We start from the raw sequence: 20947 nt of genomic DNA, 5'->3' as shown, positions 1-20947 counted from the left end.
GGCTTTCATTATGTTGAGGTACATTCCCCCTACATCCACTTTGTTGAGAGCTGTTATCATGAATGAATGTTGAATTTTGTCACATGCCTTTTCTGCATCTATTGAGATGATTATATGATTTTTATCCTTCATTTTGTTAATGTGGTATATCACCCTGATTGACTTGTGGATGGTGAACCATCCCCACATCCCTGGAATAAATTCCATTTAATCATGGTGTATGACCCTTTTAATGCATTGTTGAATTTGGTTTGCTACTATTTTGTTGAGGATTTTTACATCTATGTTCATCAGGGCTATTGGCCTATAATGTTCTTTTCTTGTAGTTTCCTTGTCTGGTTTTGGTATCAGGGTAATGCTGGCCTCATAGAGTGAGTTTGGATGTGTCCCCTCCTCTTTAATTTTTTGGATGAGTGAATTTGAGGTTGATTGGTATTACAGTTGACCCTTGAACAACATGGGGCTAGGGGTGCCAAACCCCACTCAGTCAAAGATCCATGTATAACTTTACAGTTGGCCTTCTGTATCTACAGTTCTGCATCTGTGGATTCAACCGACCATGAATAGTGTAGTACTATAGTACATCTTGGTTGAAAAAAATATGTGCACAAGTGGACCTGTGAAGTTCAAACCTGTGTTGTTCAAAGGTGTACTTTAATTCTTTAAATGTCTGGTATAATTCACCGGTAAAACTATCTGGGCCTGGACTTTGTTTGTTGGGAATATGCATGTTTTAATACTGCTGTGCTTGACTGAGATTTGAAAATTCAAAAATTATTTTTAGGTTATTTCTAATTTCCTCAATATACAAAAATGTAAGACCAAAATCTTTTTTATGCTTTCTCTTTCCTTGAAATAGTTGGGCTTATACTTTTAGAAAAGGATGATGCTAATACATCAATTTTAAGTATTTTTTCTTCTAACTCAGCCTATTTCTTTCTCCTTTTCTGAAAGTTTTCTTCCCATAAAGTTTTCTCTATTAAGAGCATAAAATACCCAAAGTGACTCAGTTTAAGGGTAGGATATACGCTATTACCAAAGATCAGAGTAAGTTAATAAAATATTAAAGATAGATATAAAAATACACGTGTGCAGAAAAGAGTTAACACAGCAAGCCTGAGTCTGCTGTCCTTCGAAACATCTATTTGCAAGTTTGGCGTGTAACTAGCATCTAGGAACTTGGATTTGGGGAAGGTTTGCATCTTTCCCAGAACAGTTAAGAGTGGCTCACTGTGCCTAAACTCTTTATACAAACAATGTGGTTTATGCCAAACAATGGATTTCTTTCTGGGAGACTGGAATTTTGGTGTGTGCTAGGCAGAGGATCCCTGCGTGACTACCAATAAAAGCCTTGGACTCCCAGTCACAGGAGAACTTACTTGGTAGACAACATTTAACATATGTTGTCACAATTTGTTGCTGCAGGAATTAAGCTTCTCCTGTGTGTTTCCACTGAGAACTCTTGGAAGCTTAAGCCTGGATTCCTCCAGATATCGCCCCATGTGTTTTCCCTTTGTATCCTTTAGTGTAATATGTCATAGCCATGAGTCCAACTATATGCTGAGTCCTGTGAATCCTAGAAAATACACAATGCACAAGTCACAATATACATTAATTCTATGTACTATGTATATATAAAACTTATATTCAATGGAATATTACTCAGCCATAAAAAGAAATGAAATTGAGTTATTTGTAGTGAGGGGGATGGACCTAGAGTCTGTCATACAGAATGAAGTCAGTCAGAAAGAGAAAATCAAATACTGTATGCTAACACATATATATATGGAATCTTTAAAAAAATGGTTCTAATGAACCTAGGGGCAGGACAAGAATAAAGACGCAGATGTAGAGAATGGACTTGAGCACACGGGGAGGGGAAGGGTAAGCTGCAACGAAGTGAGAGAGTAGCACTGACATATACACACCATCAAATGTAAAACAGCTAGTGGGAAGCAGCCGCATAGCACAGGGAGATCAGCTGGGTGCTCTGTGACCACCTAGAGGGGTGGGATAGGGAGGGTGGGAAGGAGATGCAAGAGGGAGAGGATATGGGGATATATGTATACACATAGCTGATTCACTTTATTATACAGCAGAAACTGACACATGATTGTAAAGCAATTATACTCCAATAAAGATGTTAAAAAAATAAAAAACTTGGGCTTCCCTGGTGGCGCAGTGGTTGACAGTCCACCTGCTGATGCAGGGGACACGGGTTCGTGCCCTGGTCCAGCAAGATCCCACATGCCGCAGAGCGGCTGGGCCCGTGAGCCATGGCCGCTGAGCCTGCGTGTCTGGAGCCTGTGCTCCGCAACGGGAGAGGCCGCAACAGTGAGAGGCCCACGTACCGCAAAAAAAAAAAAAAAAAACTTTAGAGACTAAAGAAATTCAAATGAGCCAAAAAATGTGAAATATTATTCTGACATACAGGCTTTATACTTCTCAGTAACAGTGGTTCTGGCTACAAACCAAAGGACAGTCATTAGATCTAGGCAACAGAACAGTTAGGTAACAGCACAGTTATACTCTGTGTTATGAGCCATACTTGCACACATAAGTAGAAATAAACAAAAAAGCCATTATTAATTATGTCAGATAATAAATAATTTACTTAATAGATATTTGGCTTAAAATGCTAAAGCCAGTAATCCTTCTTCAATGTAAAATAAACTAAAACAACCACTCTTCCATCATATAACTGTGCTCATTTCATGAGTTTAAAAAAAAGTAAAAAGATTAAAAATTACTTACCTTGGGGCTTCCCTGGTGGCGCAGTGGTTGAGAGTCCGCCTGTTGATGCAGGGGACATGGGTTCGTGCCCCGGTCCGGGAAGATCCCACATACTGTGGAGCAGCTGGGCCCAGGAGCCATGGCCACTGAGCCCGCGTGTCTGGAGCCTGTGCTCTGCAACGGGAGAGGCCACAACAGTGAGAGGTCCGCATACCACACACACACAAAAAAATTACTTACCTTTTTAATCTTGGCCTTTTCAGCCTTTTCTTCTTTATCACATTTCTTGGCATTCCTATTAAGTTCCTTTGCAGCAAACTTCAAGTTAAATAGGTGTTCTGAAATTATATGTTAAGGTTTTAAAAAAAAAAGTCATTTCCCAACCTAACTGAAAACAAGATGTTAAAATTATAAAACTTATAAGATTATGCTATTTGAACCAAATATTCACAAAGTATTTGAGGAAACAGAACAATTTTTATCTCTTCCACATTTGTTTTCTGTTAAAATTAAGTTAATTATTTTAAGAAATAATTTTAGAAGAAAATAAGTAAGAAAAAGAAATAAATAAAACTTAATAATTTTAAGAAACTTAATTATTTCTATTAAAGCAAACTGATGGTTATCAAGGGGAAAGGTGGGGGGAGGGATAAATTAGGAGTTTGGGATTAACATACACACTACTATATATAAAACAGATAATCAACAAGGACCTACTGTATAGCACAGGGAAATCTACTCAATACTCTGTAATAACCTATATGGGAAAAGAATCTGAAAAATAATATATGTATATGTTTAACTAAATCACTTGGCTGTATACCTGAAACTAACACAACATTGTAAATCAACCATACTCCAATATAAAATAAAAATTTTAAAAATTAAAGTAATGGCAAGAAAGATTAATTACAAAGGGAAAAAGAGCAACTTTATAGTAGAGAAACCTGGCAGATACCACCTTACCAAAGATAATATCACCAGTAATAAAACATTTCAACACCATTTACCTTCTGAAATGATGAACTGGGAAGAGTACAGCATACTTATACGGTGGTGTTGTCAAAAACATAACCTCAATTTACTCCAGAGAAACCGTCAGGGAATCCTATACTGAGAGAGACATTCTATGTAAGATATAACTGACCAGTGTTCTTGTCAAGCGTCAAGTTCATGTAAAGCAAAGAAAGACTGAAGAACTGTTATAGAATGGAGAAGACGAAGGAGCCATGCCAACTAAATGCAATGTGTGATTGGATTCTGAAACAGAAAAAGGACATTAGGGGAAAAACTGGTGAAATCCAAATAAGATCTGTAGTTTAGTTAATACTGTAGTGATGTGGATTTCCTTCGGTTTATGATTATGTTTATGTAAGGTGTTAACATTAGGAGAAGCTTGGTAAAGGGAATAAAAGAAATCTCTGTACATTTCTGCAATTTCTCTTTAAGTCTAAAACTATTTTAAGATTAAACATTTTTAATTAAAAACGACAAAAATATAATGGGAATAAGACCCAAATAAGCAATATCACAAATCTTTCATTTTCATGACACAAGCAAAAACAAATATGAAGTAATGCACATGAATCTGACAAAGCAATGTGGATTATTTCAAAACCAACTGCTTTATATCATGATTAAATCACTATTAAGAATGATTCTATGTGTTTTCTGCCCTTTAGAAAAAGGTAAAATCTATTTTTTTTAAACCCTGATTCTATATTTCTTTGGGACATTTATAAAGGATGCAGGGTTCATTTTTTTGAAAGGCACACATACACTATATAAAGAGCTAACTGTTAGTTTGATTATATCACTATCAGAAAATAAGCATTATTCGATTATTTACCAAAGCTAAACCATAAATTAACCTTGTTCATCTCTCAAAGGCTTCATGGTTTTAATTTAACACCTTATATTTAGGGATAATGAGAGGGATGACTTGCTACCATGAGTATTTTTCATCAACAACAGATATAACTAGAATTGTTAAGAAAATAAGTATATGTGTATGAATTTCTGGGTAGTTTTAATGTATCATATATGTTACATTTTTAAGTAAGATTTATCAATTTCAGCTAGGTAACTGAGAAAATTATAGCTCCTTTTATAAATAGGGTTTTTTAACCTAAGCACTACTGATATTTTGGGCTAGATAATACTTTGTTGTGGGGGATGTCTTATGTATTCTACGAAGTTTATAAGCATTCCTGGCTTTACCCACTAGATGACACTAGCAACCCCTCTGTTTTACGAATTACAATAACCAAAACTTTCTCCAGACATTGTCAAATGCTACCTGGGGAGGGGGGCAAAATTGAACCCTGCAGAGAACCTGAATCACTGAGATAGATGGAAATAAAGAAAAAGGTAATGATTTTTTTATTTTTCAAATCATCTCCCAAATAGAATTGCTGTCTCTGTAGAAAAAGTCACTATTGTTAAAAGCTGAAATAAGAAGCCAACTATTTTAGATGAATTCATATAATTTATATATTCATTGTTGTTTTTAAAGAATGATTTCAGTTTCCCTTAAACTTGAAATTTACTACAAACTGCAGATACTGAGGACTGACTACCTACTATAGCCAACTCTAATTTAATATTAATGGTTAAGAATGATCATGATATAAAATATTAGCCAAAAATATTAATAGGAGATCCATTACTAAAGTCCATTTAATACCATAAAGCTTTTCCCCCTTCATCCTAAAAAGACATGAACCACTTCCACATTTATAATAACACATTTATAATAACACATTTATAATAACACCTTGAAATACTGGATAAACTACAACAAATGCCCTTTTAAATACAGAGCTTAGATTGTAAAAATGGAAGGAAAATCCTCAGGAGACAGAAACAAGGAGGAATAAGTAAATATTAGTAGTAGGTAAGCACTGAAGCCCCTGAAGACAAAGTCCCCTATGGAGCCCATGAGATGAGACGCTGGAACTTAATTTTCTGAATAAACCTAGAACCTTGAAGGCTACAACATTAGCATAAGGGTGTCACAGAAAGAAGTCTTATCAGCTGGCAAAGGAAGATGAGATGACAAGGTTAACTGTCATTATGGGCCTTGGCTCACAGCTGGGGGTGGAGCAAACTAGATAAAAGAAAATTAGACAAAGCTGAGGAGAAAATTAGCAAACTGGAGAGGCCCACATACAGCAAAAAAAAAAATTAGCAAACTGACTATAGATCTGAATTAAGATTAGAGTGAAAAAATAAGGTTAATATGAAAGAGAGGACAAGAAATAAAGAAAACAGAATAAAAAGGTCTAATATCTGCAATACCACAAAGATATAATAAAGACAATGTGCAAAATGTTACATTCAAAGAGATAATACTTGAGAGTCTTCCATAACTGATGAGAATAAAATCTTTAGACTCAAGAAGCACAAATAAACAAAAAATCAAACAAAAAAACAATCGCAAGCAGAACATATAAAAATCAATCCAGAGAGGCAGAGTCAAGATGGTGGTGTGGGAAGATGTGGAGTTAGCGTCCCCCCACAACTAGGGAGCCTTCCGGCCGCTGGTGGTATATTCTAATGCCCAAGGAGACAGGAGGAACCCCAGAGTGAACCAGTTTGCAGGATCTTGGTTCGCAAGCCTGGGGTTAGGCAGAAGCTACTGCAGTGGGAGCTCCAAGTCTGAAACACTGGACTAACAGAGAACTTCAGACCCCAGGGAATATTCACAGGAGTGAGGTCGCACAGAGCTCCCCATCTCAGCACCAAGACCCATCTCAGGTCTACCCAGTAGCCTACAAACTCCAGTGTTGGGAGCCTCAGGCCAAACAACCAGTAAAATAGCAGCACAATTTCACTCAAAAAAAAAAATAAGATGGCAAAAAATATGCCACAGATGAAGAAGCAAGGTAAAACTCTACAAGACCAAATAAATGAAGAGGAAATGGGCAATCTACCTGAAAAAGAATTCAGAGTAATGATAGTAAAAATCATCCAGAATCTCAGTAACAGAATGGAAGTACAGATTGAGAAAATACAAGAAATGTTTAACAAAGATCTAGAAGAACTAAAGAACAAACATAGATGAACAACACAATAACTGAAATGAAAAATACACTAGAAGGAATCAATAACAGAATAACTGAGGCAGAAGGATGAATAAGTGAGCTGGAAGACAAAATGGTGGAAATAACTGCTGAGGAGCAGAATAAAGAAAAAAGAATGAAAAGAATCCAGAACAAGCTCAGACATCTCTGGGACAACACTAAACCCAACAACATTTGAATTATAGGGGTCCCAGAAGACAAAGAGAAAAAGAAAAGGTCTGAGAAAATATTTGAGGAGATTATAGTTGAAAACGTTCCTAACATGGGAAAGGAAATAGTCACCCAAGTCCCATACAGGATGTCCCATACAGGATGAACCCAAGGAAAAACACACCAAGACGCATATTAATCATATTAACAAAAATTAAATTCAAAGAAAAAATATTAAAAGCAGCAAGGGAAAAACAAAAAATAACATATAAAGGAATCCCCATAAGGTTATCAGCTGATTTTTCAGTGGAAACTGCAGGCCAGAAGGGGTGGCAGGATATACTTAAAGTGATGAAAGAGAAAAACCTACAACCAAGATTACTCTACCCAGCAAGGATCTCATTCAGATTCAATAAAGAATTCAAAAGCTTTTCAGACAAGCAAAAGCTAAGAGAATTCAGCACCACCAAATCAGCTTTACAAAAAATGCTAAAGAAACTTCTTGAAGCAGGAAACACAAGAGAAGAAAAAGACTCACAAAAACAAACCCAAAACAATTAAGAAAGTGGTCATAGGAACATACATATCGATAATAACCTTGATTGTAAATGGATTAAATGCCCCAGCCAAAAGACACAGACTGGCTGAATGGATACAAAAACAAGACCCATATATATGTTGTCTACAACAGACCCATTTCAGACCTAGGGACATATACAGACTGAAAGTGAAGGGATGGAAAAAGATATTCCATGCAAATGGAAATCAAAAGAAAGCTGGAGTAGCAATACTCATATCAGATAAAATAAACTTTAAAATAAAGACTGTTACAAAAGATAAGGAGGGACAGTACATAATGATCAAAGGAACAATCCAAGAAGAAGACAAAACAATTATAAATGTTTATGCACCCAACACAGGAGCACCTCAATACATAAGGCAAATGCTAACAACCATGAAAGGAGAAATCGACAGTAACACAATAACAGTATAGGACTTTAACAATGGACAGATCATCCAAACAGAAAATAAATAAGGAAACTCAAGCTTTAAATGACACAATAGACAAGATAGATCTTATTGATATTTATAGAACATTCCACCCCAAAGTGGCAGAATACACTTTCTTCTCAAGTGCACACGAAACATTCTCCAGGATAGATCACATCTTGGGTCACAAATCAATCCTCAAAAAATTTAAGAAAATTGAAATCGTATCAAGCATGTTTTTTGACCACAACGCTATAAGATTGGAAATCAATTACAGGAAAAAAATTGTAAAAAACAAATACAAGGAGGCTAAACAGTGCACTACTAAATAACCAAGAGGTCACTGAAGAAATCAAAGAAGAAATTTTAAAAATTCATAGGAAAAATTGACAATGAAAACACAATGACCCAAAATCTATGGGATGCAGTAAAAGCATTTCTAGGAGGAAAGTTTATAGCAATTCAATCTCACCTCAAGAAACAAGAAAAATCTCAAATAAACAATCTAGCCCTACACTAAAAGCAACTAGAGAAAGAAGAACAAAGAAAACCCAAAAACAGTAGAAGGAAAGAAATCATAAAGAACAGAGCAAAAATAAATGAAATAATAATGAAGAAAACAATAGCAAAGATCAATGAAACTAAAAGCTGGTTCTTTGAGAAGATAAACAAAATTGGTAAACCCTTAGACAGACTGATCAAGAAAAAAAGGGAGGGGAGGCAAATCAATAAAATTAGAAATGAAAAAGGAGAAATCACAACTGACACTGCAGAAATACAAAGGATTATAAGAGACTACTACAAACAACTATATGCCAGTAAAATGGACAACCATGAAGAAATAGACACATTCTTGGAAAGGTACAATTTTCCAAGACTGAACAAGGAAGAATTAGATAATATAAACAGACCTATCACAAGTAATGAAATTGAAACCGTAATTAAAAATCTTCCAACAAACAAAAGTTCAGGACCAGATGGCTTCACAGGTGAATTCTATCAAACATTTAGAGAAGAGCTAACACCGATCCTTCTCAAACTCTTCCAAAAAACTGCAGAGGGAGAAACACTCCCAAATTCATTCTACAAAGCCCCCGTCACCCTGATACCAAAGCAGAAAAAGATACCACAAAAAAAGAAAATTATAGACCAATATCACTGATGAATATAGATGCAAAAATCCTCAACATAACACTAGCAAACAGAATCAAACAGCACATAAAAAGGATCAAAAACCATGATCAAGTGGGATTTAACCCAGGGATGCAAGGATTCTTCAATATATACAAATCAAACAATGTGATACACCACATTGATAAATTAAGGGAAAAAAACCATAGGATCTTCTCAATAGATGCAAAACAGCTTTTGACAAAATTCAACACCCATTCATGATAGAAATTCTCCAGAAAATGGGCATAGAGGGAACATACCTCAACATAATAAAGGCCATATATGACAAACCCACAGCAAGCATCAAACACAATGGTGAAAAATTGAAAGCATTTCCACTAAGATCAGGAAAAAGACAAAGATGTCCACTCTCACCACTCTTATTCATAGTTTTGGAAGTCCTGGCACAGGAATCAGAGAAGAAAAAGAAATAAAAGGAATACAAATTGGAAAAGAAGAAGTACAACTGTCACTGTTTGCCAATGACATGATAATATGCATAGAAAATCCTAAAGATGTCACCAGAAAACTACTAGATCTAATCAATGCATTTGGTAAGATTGCAGGATACAAAATTAATGCACAGAAGTCTCTGGCATTCCTATACACCAACAATGAAAAAAACACATAGAGAAATTAAGGAAACACTCCCATTTACCACTGTAACAAAAAGAATAAAATACCTAGGAACAAACCTGCCTAAGGAGGTGAAAGACTGGTACTCAGAAAACTATAAAGCACTGATGAAAGTAATCAAAGATGACATAAACAGATGGAGACATATACCATGTTCTTGGATTGGAAGAATCAATATTTTGAAAATGACTATACTACACAAAGCAATCTACAGATTCAATGCAATACCTATCAAACTACTTATGGCATTCTTCACAGAATTAGAATAAAATATCTTACAATTCATATGGAAACACAAAAGAACCTGAATAGCCAAAGCAATCTTGAGAAAGAAAAATAGAGTCAGAGGAATCAGGCTCCTGGATTTCTGACTATACTACAAAGCTACAGTAATCAAGACAGTATGGTACTGGCACAAAAACAGAAATATAGATCAATGGAACAGGATAGAAAGCCCAGAGATTAACCCACACACATATGGTCACCTTATCTTTGATAAAGGAGGCAAGAATATACAAAGGAGAAAAGACAGCCTCTTCAATAAGTGGTGCTGGGAAAACAGGACAGCTATATGTAAAAGAATAATGAAATTAGAACACTCCCTAACTCCATACATAAAAATAAACTCAAAATGGAGTAAAGACCTAAATGTAAGGCCAGACACTATCAAACTCTTAGAGGAAAACATAGGCAGAACACTCTATGACATAAATCACAGCAAGATACTTTTTGACCCACCTCCTAGAGAAATGGGAATAAAAACAAAAATAAACAAATGGGACCTAATGAAGGTTAAGAGCTTTTGCACAGCAAAGGAAACCATAAACAAGACCAAAAGACAACCTTCAGAATGGGAGAAAATATTTGCAAATGAAGCAACTGACAAAGGATTAATCTTCAAACTTTACAAGCAGCTCATGTAGCTCAATATCAAAAAAACAAACAACCCAATCCAAAAATGGGCAGAAGACCTAAACAGACATTTCTCCAAAGAAGATATACAGATTGCCAACAAACACATGAAAGAATGCTCAACATCATTAATCATTAGAGAAATACAAATCAAAACTACAATGAGATATCATCTCACACTGGTCAGAATGGCCATCATCAAAAAATCTACAAACAATAAATGCTGGAGAGGCTGTGGAGAAAAGGGAACACTCTTGCACTGTTGGTGGGAATGTAAATTGATACAGCCACTATGGAGAACACTATGGAGGTTCCTTAAAAAACTACAAATAGAACTACCATACGACCCAGAAATCCCACTACTGGGCATATACGCTGAGCAAACCATAATTCAAACAGAGTCATGTACCAAAATGTTCATTGCAGCTCTATTTACAATAGCCAGGACATGGAAGCAACCTAAGTGTCCATCAACAAATGAATGGATAAAGATGTGGCACATATACAATGGAATATTACTTAGCCATAAAAAGAAACGAAATTGAGTTATTTGTGGTGAGGTGGTTGGACCTAGAGTCTGTCATACAGAGTGAAGTAAGTCAGAAAGAGAAAAACAAATACCGTATGCTAACACATATATATATATAGAATCTAAGAAAAAATAATGTCATGAAGAACCTAGGGGTAAGACGGGAATAAAGACATAGACCTACTAGAGCATGGACTTGAGGATATGGTGAGGGGGAAGGGTAAGCTGTGACAAAGTGAGAGAGTGGCATGGACATATATACACTACCAAACGTAAAATAGATAGCTAGTGGGAAGCAGCCGCATAGCACAGGGAGATCAGCTAGGTGGTTTGTGACCACCTTGAAGGGTGGGATAGGGAGGGTGGGAGGGAGGGAGACGCAAGAGGGAAGAGATATGGGAACATATGTATATGTATAACTGATTCACTTTGTTATAAAGTGGAAACTAACACACCACTGTAAAGCAATTATGCTCCGATAAAGATGTTAAAAAAAATTTCACATGAAAACAAAAACAAAACCTCGAGCAATCATCATCCTTAACAGTGAATAATTAGAATTCCTTTTAAAATCAGTACAGTCATCCCTCTGTATCCATGGGTTTGCATCTGCAAATAGAGGCCCAACTAAGAGATCTGCATATCTGCAGATCTGGGTATCTGTGAGGGGAGGGGGGTGTTGGAACCAATCCCCTGCAGATACCCAGAGATGACTGTAACAAGAAAGTGATCATGATATATATATATATACACACATACATACACACACACACATATTTTTTTAAATTAAGCATTGTTCTGGAGTCCTACCAAGCATGATAAGAAAAATAAAAGGTATACAGATTACAATGGAAATCATCAAAAAATCATTACTTGAAAATACCCATAGTCTCCAACCCAGCAATCCCACTCCTAGGTATATACCATAGAGAAACTGTCCCCAGCTGACACAGCAAATATGTACAAGTGATCATAGCAGTATTGTTTATAATGACAGAAAACCATGGAAACAACCTAAATGTTCATCACTAAATAGAATGGATAAATTGTATGATATTTCTACAATAAAGCAATTATACTCCAATAAAGATGTTTAAAAAAAAAAAAGGTACAGATGTTAAAAAAAAAAACTACATACAGGTGAAAGTGAAAATGACATAATGAATGAATCTGAAGAACCATCTTGAATAAAAAAGAAAACATTATACCACACACATAAAATTGGAAAATATGCAAGGCATTAATTATATCCTAAGAATGTATACGTATGTGGTCAAATATAAACAAATGCATGGAAATGATAAATATGAACTTTTAGACAGTGGTTGCCTTTGGTGGGGAAATAAGAGATGAGTTGGTAATGTTTTATTTCTTAAGCCCAGTGGCAGGTAACTGGTCTTTTATTCTTTTTTGTACTTGCTCTTGGGGAGGTGAGGATTAAAGTTACATGATTTTTGTAAAAAATTCATTTCAAATAAAAGGTTAGATTAGGAGTCTATAGTCCTATTCCATGAGATGGTATCCTTGCAATTTAAAAAAGAGGGTTGCTTGAAAATTAAAAGAAAAAAACCCAAAAGCATGTATTAAATAATACTGGTATATGGACAACACTGTTAGGAATGTGTAGTAGTATTATAACTTGGATACACTGAACCTGTTTGTGCTTGATATAAATTTAATATAAAATAGCTCTTCTCCAAGGCTGTCTTCAAACATTCTGGTCCTAAATTTTAAGTATACTCTGTGGAAACACTAATTTGAAATTTACAGTGTCAGTAGCTACTTACTCTGTATTCCCATGTTACTTTATATATGATGTACTTTTCTGTATTTCATTATAATTCTTTGTTTACATGTCTACTTCTTTAACTAGACTATGGACACCCTGAGAATATGGATGAACCCTAATTATCCTTATACCATCAGCTTAGTGCAGTGATTAACAGAAGTACTCAATAGTTTTAAGTAAATGAATAGTAGAAAAAATGTTTTGCAATGGTACCTGATATACTGGGGAAAAAGCATCACTGATGTTGGGCAAGAGGACTCAATTACACATATAAGCTTATGAATAAGTTTACACTAATACAACGATGTTTATTTCTGTAGTATATTAGGATTCTACATGATTCCATTCAGGAAAAAAAAGGGCTCTGTGGCTAAGAGTGAGAAAACCAATGTCATAGCAGATCCCAGACTTTTTTAAAAATCCTTGGACTGGTATAATTAACAGAAAGAATAGAGCAGCACCAAAAATGTAGGAAGGAGAGTCTCACAATATAGGACGGCTTTTAAAATTGAAGATATTTGGTTTTGGAAAATACTTTTTACATGGTCTCTTCTTATTTTTCCCATTTTGACTCATAAATGTAGTGTAAAGCACATGATTCCATAGAGGTGGACTACATATCTTAGACTACCACCCCTGCCAAATATATTCATATGTGTCTATGTATCCCAGGCAACCTGTAAAACCAGTGTTTTTCTGATGATGTATCTTTTGTCCTAGGCCAGAAATCAAAACACTCCTCCGTCTAAAACCTTGCCTCTAACTCTCGGGTACCTTCTACAACCAGGGTAGGCGATTCTTAAATTCAGGTGCCTGCTATTCAAATAATCACCTTCTGTATACACTACAATAAGTGAATATCCTCTATTGCTAATGTGGAAAATAATGGCGTTGATTCAACCACTAAATTGAACTATGAACCAGAGTTGATATACTGTGAAATATTTTAGATATTTTAGTTAGCTGTAAATCCTTGGAGTATTTTTCTATTTGGAAAAAATAAAACTGGCAGAATAATCTCCTTCACTGACTAATCATAAATTCAATTTGGCAAAGTGGTTGCTATTAAGATAGTATTTATTTTTCTTTGCCAACTGAAAAGACAATGACTGAAATACTTTATTTTTGATGGACTGAAGGTTTAGAAGGCTGAACAGTAATACATATTAACATGTATAGAATAATGCATAAGGCCCTAAACTAGATCTTGGGTAATCCCAGGCTCCAGCAACTTGTGCTTCAGTGATGATGGCCTCCACCAGTTACCTGACTCTGTGTCTTCACATACAGCTCCTTTGCCCAGTGTACCTTCTTCCTCCCCTCCCTACCATCTTCCTCTTAACCACTATGAGGTTTATTATACACCACCATGCTTGCTTTTTTGCTAACATAAACACTGACTCTGAAAAATTGGTCTCAAAGATCTCCATTAATGGCAGTAGATTTCCCTCCTCCTGCCAAAATCCATGCAAAAGGAAAACACTAACTCACTTAGCCCTTGGGATTGATAAATAAGTAAAATCAATGAATCATCTGAACAATTATTTCAAATTTTCAGAAAGTAGAATTCCCTACCTTCTAACTCTATAAAATTAAAATTTAAAACATTACATCATACAGGTGTACCTCTTTCTTTTTTTTTTTTTTGCAGAACGCGGGCCTCTCACTGCTGTGGCCTCTCCCGTTGCGGAGCACAAGCTCCGCACGCGCAGGCTCAGCAGCCATGGCTCACGGGCCCAGCCGCTCTGCGGCATGTGGGATCTTCCCGGACCGGGGCATGAACCCGTGTCCCCTGCATCGGCAGGCGGACTCTCAACCACTGTGCCACCAGGGAAGCCCAGGTGTACCTCTTAATAGGAAATATATCTATGAACAGACTTGCCTTCGAGAAAATCTAAGCTAGGTCCTCCCTAAAGTGATTGTGTTGATTCATGGTTTTCCAAACTCTTTTTAAAGCAAAAATCTCAAATGGAATGTCAATATATAGAAAGAGTAGCTCTGCATAACCCTAGGACTTGATCAAATATAACTGAAGTGCACTGTAAGTTCTGGAGGCACTATGGAAACGTGAACACACCAGAGACTTTGGAGCCGAGCTCAGATCCTTTACACTTACAAGCTCTGTAGTTTTCTTAGCTTTAATTGCCTGTTCTATAAAATGAGGACACTACCACCCGTCTTCCAGGGTTGTTTTGAGGTTTTGAGATGATATATAAAATCCCCAGCACAAAGTTTGGTACACAGTAGATGTTCAATAAATTGTCATTACCACCTCATGATTTAGATAAGTCACCTATCTCAACTGGGCAATACAGCTAGTCAGGGAATAAAAAAATCCCAATGTGTCTTTAAAACATTCTATGTTGGGCTTCCCTGGTGGTGCAGTGGTTAAGAATCTGCCTGCCAATGCACGGGACACGGGTTTGAGCCCTGGTCTAGGAATATCCCACATGCTGCGGAGCAACTAAGGCAGTGCACCACAACTACTGAGACTGCGCTCTAGAGCCCGCGAGCCACAACCACTGAGCCCACACATCACAGCTACTGAAGCCCACACGCCTAGAGCCCGTGCTCTGCAACGAGAAGCTACTGCAATGAGAAGCCCACGCACCGTAACAAAGAGTAGCCCCCTCTCTCCACAACTAGGGAAAGCCCACATGCAGCAACGAAGACCCAACACAGCCAAAAATAAATAAATTTAAAAAGGAAAAAAAAAACATTCTGTGTGATTTCATTTAATAGCAATCACACTGCTGACAGGCAAAGGGGAGAAATCACCTATGCCTTAATAGATTATTGCTTTAAAATTTAAATAACAATCATTAGGGTTCCATATATTTAATATGCATACAGAAGGAAACCTTGCTCTAAGATTTCAATCTGCTTCCTCAAGAAAAACGGTTATAGTCAGTTTACTAGCAGAAATTCATAGTAGAACTCTTACGTCCTGCCTACCTCTCTGAAGTCGGTGGAGCAACTCCAAGGGAAAGTAAGTTATCCCAACATAGTAGGGCAGAAAGCTATTTGATTCCAAGTGCCAACAGTAGGATTTTACAATCCTTTACATAGAAGTAAAGGTTGAAAACAAAGGAGGTAAGAGGAAGGAATAAGAATGTTCTACTAGCACCTGCCTGCTCCAGAATAAAGCAGTGGTGCCATACCATAGATGGTTATTCATACATTTGATGAGAAAAAGTGGCATTATATACCCAACTTTCCTCTTTTTCAGCTCCCAGCATCTTCATCATCCCTTGTGTATGTCTGGGAGGTAGAGTTTGGGAACACAGAAACTCAGGGAGATCTTCAGAATTGAAAGAAACCTTAGAGATCGCTTGTCAACTTCCCTCATTGTACAGATGTGAAAACTGAAGCCTAGAGATGGGTAATTAACTGTGAATAGAAGAACAAGAAGGAATTCAAAGCCAGCTCAACTCTTATTTCTCTTTTTGCATTTTAACTTTCATAGTGAATTGCTCAGAACTGATCCTCAAATAGCATCAAATGATGAACGATAAGCATTCCTTACATAAAATACTTCTTGTAAGACAACATTCTACTAGCAAGTCAGGACATACATTGTAAGACTACTGTCAGGTGATATTTAAAAAACAAAATTTGAACTATTATTAATATCTTGGTTAAAAAATCACAATACATTTGTCAACACTAGCAAAGCCTCAGAGACTCTGATCTGTAATTCTGCTTTAGGATGTAAAGCCATTCACAATGGAGAGCATTTTTAAGGTAGCTGGCAATTTTTGCCTATAACACAGTCTCATCTGTCTAGGTGACTACAAAAGGAGACAATGATACCAGTCCAGTTCACAACATCCCTTTCTTTACTCTATGTCTACAGTACCTATTATCTACTTCGTTGCTTCTCAACCTTTTTCAGGTTAGAATCCCCTAGAGAAAGAGATGTCAGCGACAAATATTTTCCCCAGGAAAAGGCACATTGCCATACAGCATAAACTAACATGATATTGTAAAGCAAACATACTGTAATAAAAATTTTAAAAAATAAATAAATTTGGCTATTCCATCAAGTTGTTTAAAATGATATTGGATCTAATCCAACATAACTTCAGTGTATCTATCTGCCCAAGGACAGAAGTCACAATTACCATGCTAATTCAATTGTGTTAGCACATTTATTCTTCTTACATACTGTAACAATGAGATTTCTGCATTTCAAATAGGTGACAAATCAATGTTACTCAAGTTTCAGTTCAAGTTATTTATTTATGAAAGACAGGTCTGAGCCCATATGTCATTTTCTTCCTCTATACTCAAAGGAAAAGGTCTGGATTCTAAAAAAAGGACCAAGAGAACTAACCACTGCCAGACGGTATGAATGAAGTCCTCACTTCCTTTGATGGACTTAAGAGTAGTTACAGTTCATTTTTGTTATGTATTAAACTACTGATAATAGTACCATTAATTTTAATTATAGTCAGGCATACACACTTTTCAGTGAAAGAAAATTAGTAACTATCTTATTATTGGAAATCACATAGAGTAGGTTTTTAGGTGAGCAAAAGTAATTTGCATTATTAAAGTAGGAAATAAAAGCAGTTTTAGAGTTATTACCTCAAACCCTTCCAAAAGATCTGGCGAAAAAGATAGCAAATTGTACTTCACTTCTTAATACTTAACATGTTCAAAACTTCGTAATTTAGTAAGCCCTTACATTTCATTTTACCTTCACAAGAGCTTTATAAGGCTGACAGGTCAGTTAGTATGTTTACAGATGAGTAAACATTGCATAACAGAGGCTATATGAGTTGTTCTAACTCACATGTTTCTTAAAAGGCAGAACTGGGATTGGAAATTGATCTTCTGACTCATAATCCAGTGCTCTTTTATGATGGTGCTTTAATAAAAATCATCTAACACAACTACACTTCTATAAATTATATCCTTTAAACTGGGCCTTTTAGTCATCTACTCTGTTCATGAAATGACCTATTTCTGCACCTCCACAAAGGTTCACATTTTATTCTTGGTTTATCTTGGCCAGTTCAGCACCAAATATGTTACCAATATTCTCAGTACAGTTTACATAATTTAATACTCTCACCAAATGTCTTTCTATATTTCAGACTTACAAATTAATGAATGAATATAGTTTCAATATGAGCTATCAGAGAATTTCTATGACCCAATTTTGTTATTTTGCCAAGTTTCATTCAATAGCAAGATATCAAAGTACTCTATTTCTGTAATGCCAATTTCTGGAAGAAGGACAGCGACATGAAAATCCTGTGATGGTATTTCACTTGCAAAAAACCACCTCATCCTTCTTCAATTCAGAGCTTCACACAGCTTGGTTCCTAACCTTGAACACATTGCTTAAGTGGTAACACAGGTGCAACTGATGGATTTTTGTGGCTTTAGGAAACTATGAGTTTCCTCACGTGCTAAATCAGATTATTAACAAGCAAGCAATCAACTTAGTTCGGAGGGCTGGTATTAAGAACTCATTACCAGTCACCTCCATCCAGAAAAAGGAAGAAGTTCCACAAAAATTATTTGCCCTCGTTACCCATTCAAAACCTATACCTCTGCCCCAAACCTCTGGCAAACTGTCGCCTGCTTCCACACCACTCTCCTTCGATTTTTCAGAAATGGATAAATTCCCTGAAAGAACAGGTGACAGTAGCCTTCAACAAGGGAGGGTTCGTGTTCAGTAATCTTCTCAAAGCAGCCCCACGTCCCCTGATTCAGGATGCTTGCGGCTACCAGGAAAACAACAACAAACAAAACAAAATAAGCTGCCAAAGCCTACCAATCGGAGTCAGAACCCTCACCCCTCCTCAACTAGACCTAAAAGGTCACCACCAGGCACCTTCCAGGGCCCCAGGCCCTCCTCTCTCCCACCTCTTTAAGCCCTAGCAGCAACTTTTAAGAAAGGAAAGGATACTCTCCATATTCGACATGGTCCCACGACTTTTCTTGGGAGGCGACAGCCAGGGGCAGCGGCAAGGATTTGACTGCAGTGCGTTCGGAGCGCGACTCTAGTCCTGAGCTGCTGCCGGCCTGGCTCCTAGGTCCGCAATCCTACTTCCTGTTTCTGCGCGAAGAAGGCGGGGGTGGGGTGCGCGTGGGGGGATGGAGCCGTCCGCGTCCGAGGGGCGGAGCTGGGGCAAAGCCAAAATGGCTGCTGCTCTGAGAGGCGGATAGGGTGTGTGGCAGTCGCTTCCGTGCGTTGGGGGTTAGAGCGCAAGAGGTTAAGCCCCTCCCCTTCGTGTCCTTAGCTGCACCCAAGCCTAACCAGCGCCTAACGGTTTTCGTCACCCAGCTTACTTTTCTAGTTCTTTCTTTTGTCCTACTCCAAACTCTCTTTAACCTTCTGCCCCACCTCTTCCCTCAGATTTCACACTATCCTTGACCCCTCACTTTTGTTCTCAGAGCTTGTCTTACGGATGAAGGAAAAAGGTATAGGGCTTTTAAAGTACTTTAAAAAAAAGTTATAATCGTATGAAATAAGGGATTAGCGGGGTTGGTAGTTTTGAGTTGTGAGGTTCAATTAAAGTGTTAAAAAGGATATGATCCTAAAGTTTTTGGTTAGATGGGGAGGACGAAAAAAGTTAAGCCTAGGTTTAAGAGGTGAAGTTGCTGTGAAATATATATTCGTAATAAATAGTTTATTATTATTTTATAATAGATGGTGTAAAATATGAAAATTACTACCAAATCTTTAATGGACGGGAGGTTAATAGAAATGCTAAATAGCGGTTAGCATTTATATGTGAGTTATTAATATATCCAAAGGTAATTAATTAGACGCTGAATCTCTAGATTTATGGGAAGGAAGGGAATCTTTGGCGTTGGTGTCGCTGCATTTCAATTCAAAACTCTTAGACATTCCAAGAAAGAGCTCAGAGATACTACTTTGGGGGGAAAAATAGCTAGAATAATTATACCCTTATGGAGGAATTTTATAAGCTTGGCGTTTAAATTTTTCTTATCGTTAATATTTAAATATGTGGGGAAAAGAATGAGTAAATAATTGGCTAAGCCTCTTTTTACCTTTAGGATCATTTCCTGTTGAAAACTAAAATGGTTCAAAAAGCTAGTGTTTCACTCTTTTGTGTTGACTATTGGTAGGCTTCAGACTTATCGAATTATAAAACCCTTAATGCTGGAAAAACCTTTTTGAGTATAGTTCTGGGGAAGAACAATCTGTAAACCACATCCATAGATGAAACTGTATAAAGATTTTTATTTATATCTCTCCATATGTATATATTTGGGATGCAAGATTTACTTTTATGGAGACAGACAAAAGTTGACAGATTTCATTATTGTTTCATCACTTTCCATACTAGGTAAACAACTAACTGTATTTCACAGTTTGAGAATTCTTTTTTTGGTAAAAAGTTAAAAAAAAAAAGTGTTTTAAAAAGTTCGTCCCTAGGTTTTTAATATGTGTTAACACAGCTCTTTCAATAAATCCACATGTTGACAGAACAATCCACTAAAGCTTAAGCATTTCCAAGTTTTATGTATTTTAGTTATATTCTTTTTTAAAAGAATAAGCCTTTTTTAAAAAGTGTTTTTAAAGTATTTTTGCAAATTGTAGAACTTCTTAGGTTGGGATCAGGTTTTTAGTAAAGTTAAAATCTGAAGAGATTTGTCCAGTTAGGAATTTGTTATTGCTGTCCATCTAAAGTAAAAAAAAAAAAATACATAGCCTATATCTTTGATTTACTAACCACTTAGAAGATTAAGAAGTTGTTTTTATTTTTATGAGTTCTAAACTAATGTTTACTCCAGAAATTGCCCTCATATTATTCCTTGGACATCTTATTTCTTAAAGTTAGATTTAATAATTCTTTTGATCTTAGGCACAGTAATAGAACTATTGAATGTATATGCATATTCAGTTGTAACTGCTGCTGTTGAAAGCAAAGAATTGAAATCTGTTAAAATCATAAACTTGTTTTA

At 36.4% G+C, this 20947-nt stretch overlaps 2 protein-coding genes across 8 annotated transcripts in view; one reads left to right on the top strand and one right to left on the bottom strand.

The window, feature by feature from the left end:
* The window catches only part of LOC137217515 (charged multivesicular body protein 1B2-like), a 43298-nt gene extending 24174 nt beyond the window's left edge, over positions 1-19124 (bottom strand). Inside the window, exons 1-4 of one of the 6 annotated variants that reach the window (XM_067724448.1) lie at positions 18560-19124; positions 16207-16387; positions 3744-3846; positions 2755-3071 (exon numbers count right to left, since the gene is read on the bottom strand). In XM_067724448.1, coding sequence (XP_067580549.1) covers positions 2755-3071; positions 3744-3777 — 351 coding nt within the window. In that variant the 5' untranslated portion in view covers positions 3778-3846; positions 16207-16387; positions 18560-19124. Of the gene's footprint in view, positions 1-1379; positions 1577-2754; positions 3072-3743; positions 3847-16206 lie in introns of those variants that run through there. The other 5 variants (XM_067724449.1, XM_067724450.1, XM_067724453.1 and 2 more) reach the window with 5 other exon arrangements.
* A 153-nt stretch (positions 19125-19277) lies between these two features.
* TENT5D (terminal nucleotidyltransferase 5D) overlaps positions 19278-20947 on the top strand; it is an 89554-nt gene continuing 87884 nt past the window's right edge. For both annotated transcript variants that reach the window (XM_067722576.1, XM_067722575.1), the window contains exon 1: positions 19278-19435. The gene's annotated coding sequence lies outside the window, so the exon portion shown is untranslated. The remainder of the gene's footprint in view (positions 19436-20947) is intronic.

The sequence above is a fragment of the Pseudorca crassidens genome, chromosome X, assembly GCF_039906515.1.
Source record: "Pseudorca crassidens isolate mPseCra1 chromosome X, mPseCra1.hap1, whole genome shotgun sequence".
NCBI lineage: Eukaryota > Metazoa > Chordata > Mammalia > Artiodactyla > Delphinidae > Pseudorca > Pseudorca crassidens.
Note: the sequence above shows the minus strand (reverse complement) of the source record. Positions and strands in the feature narration are given on the sequence as shown.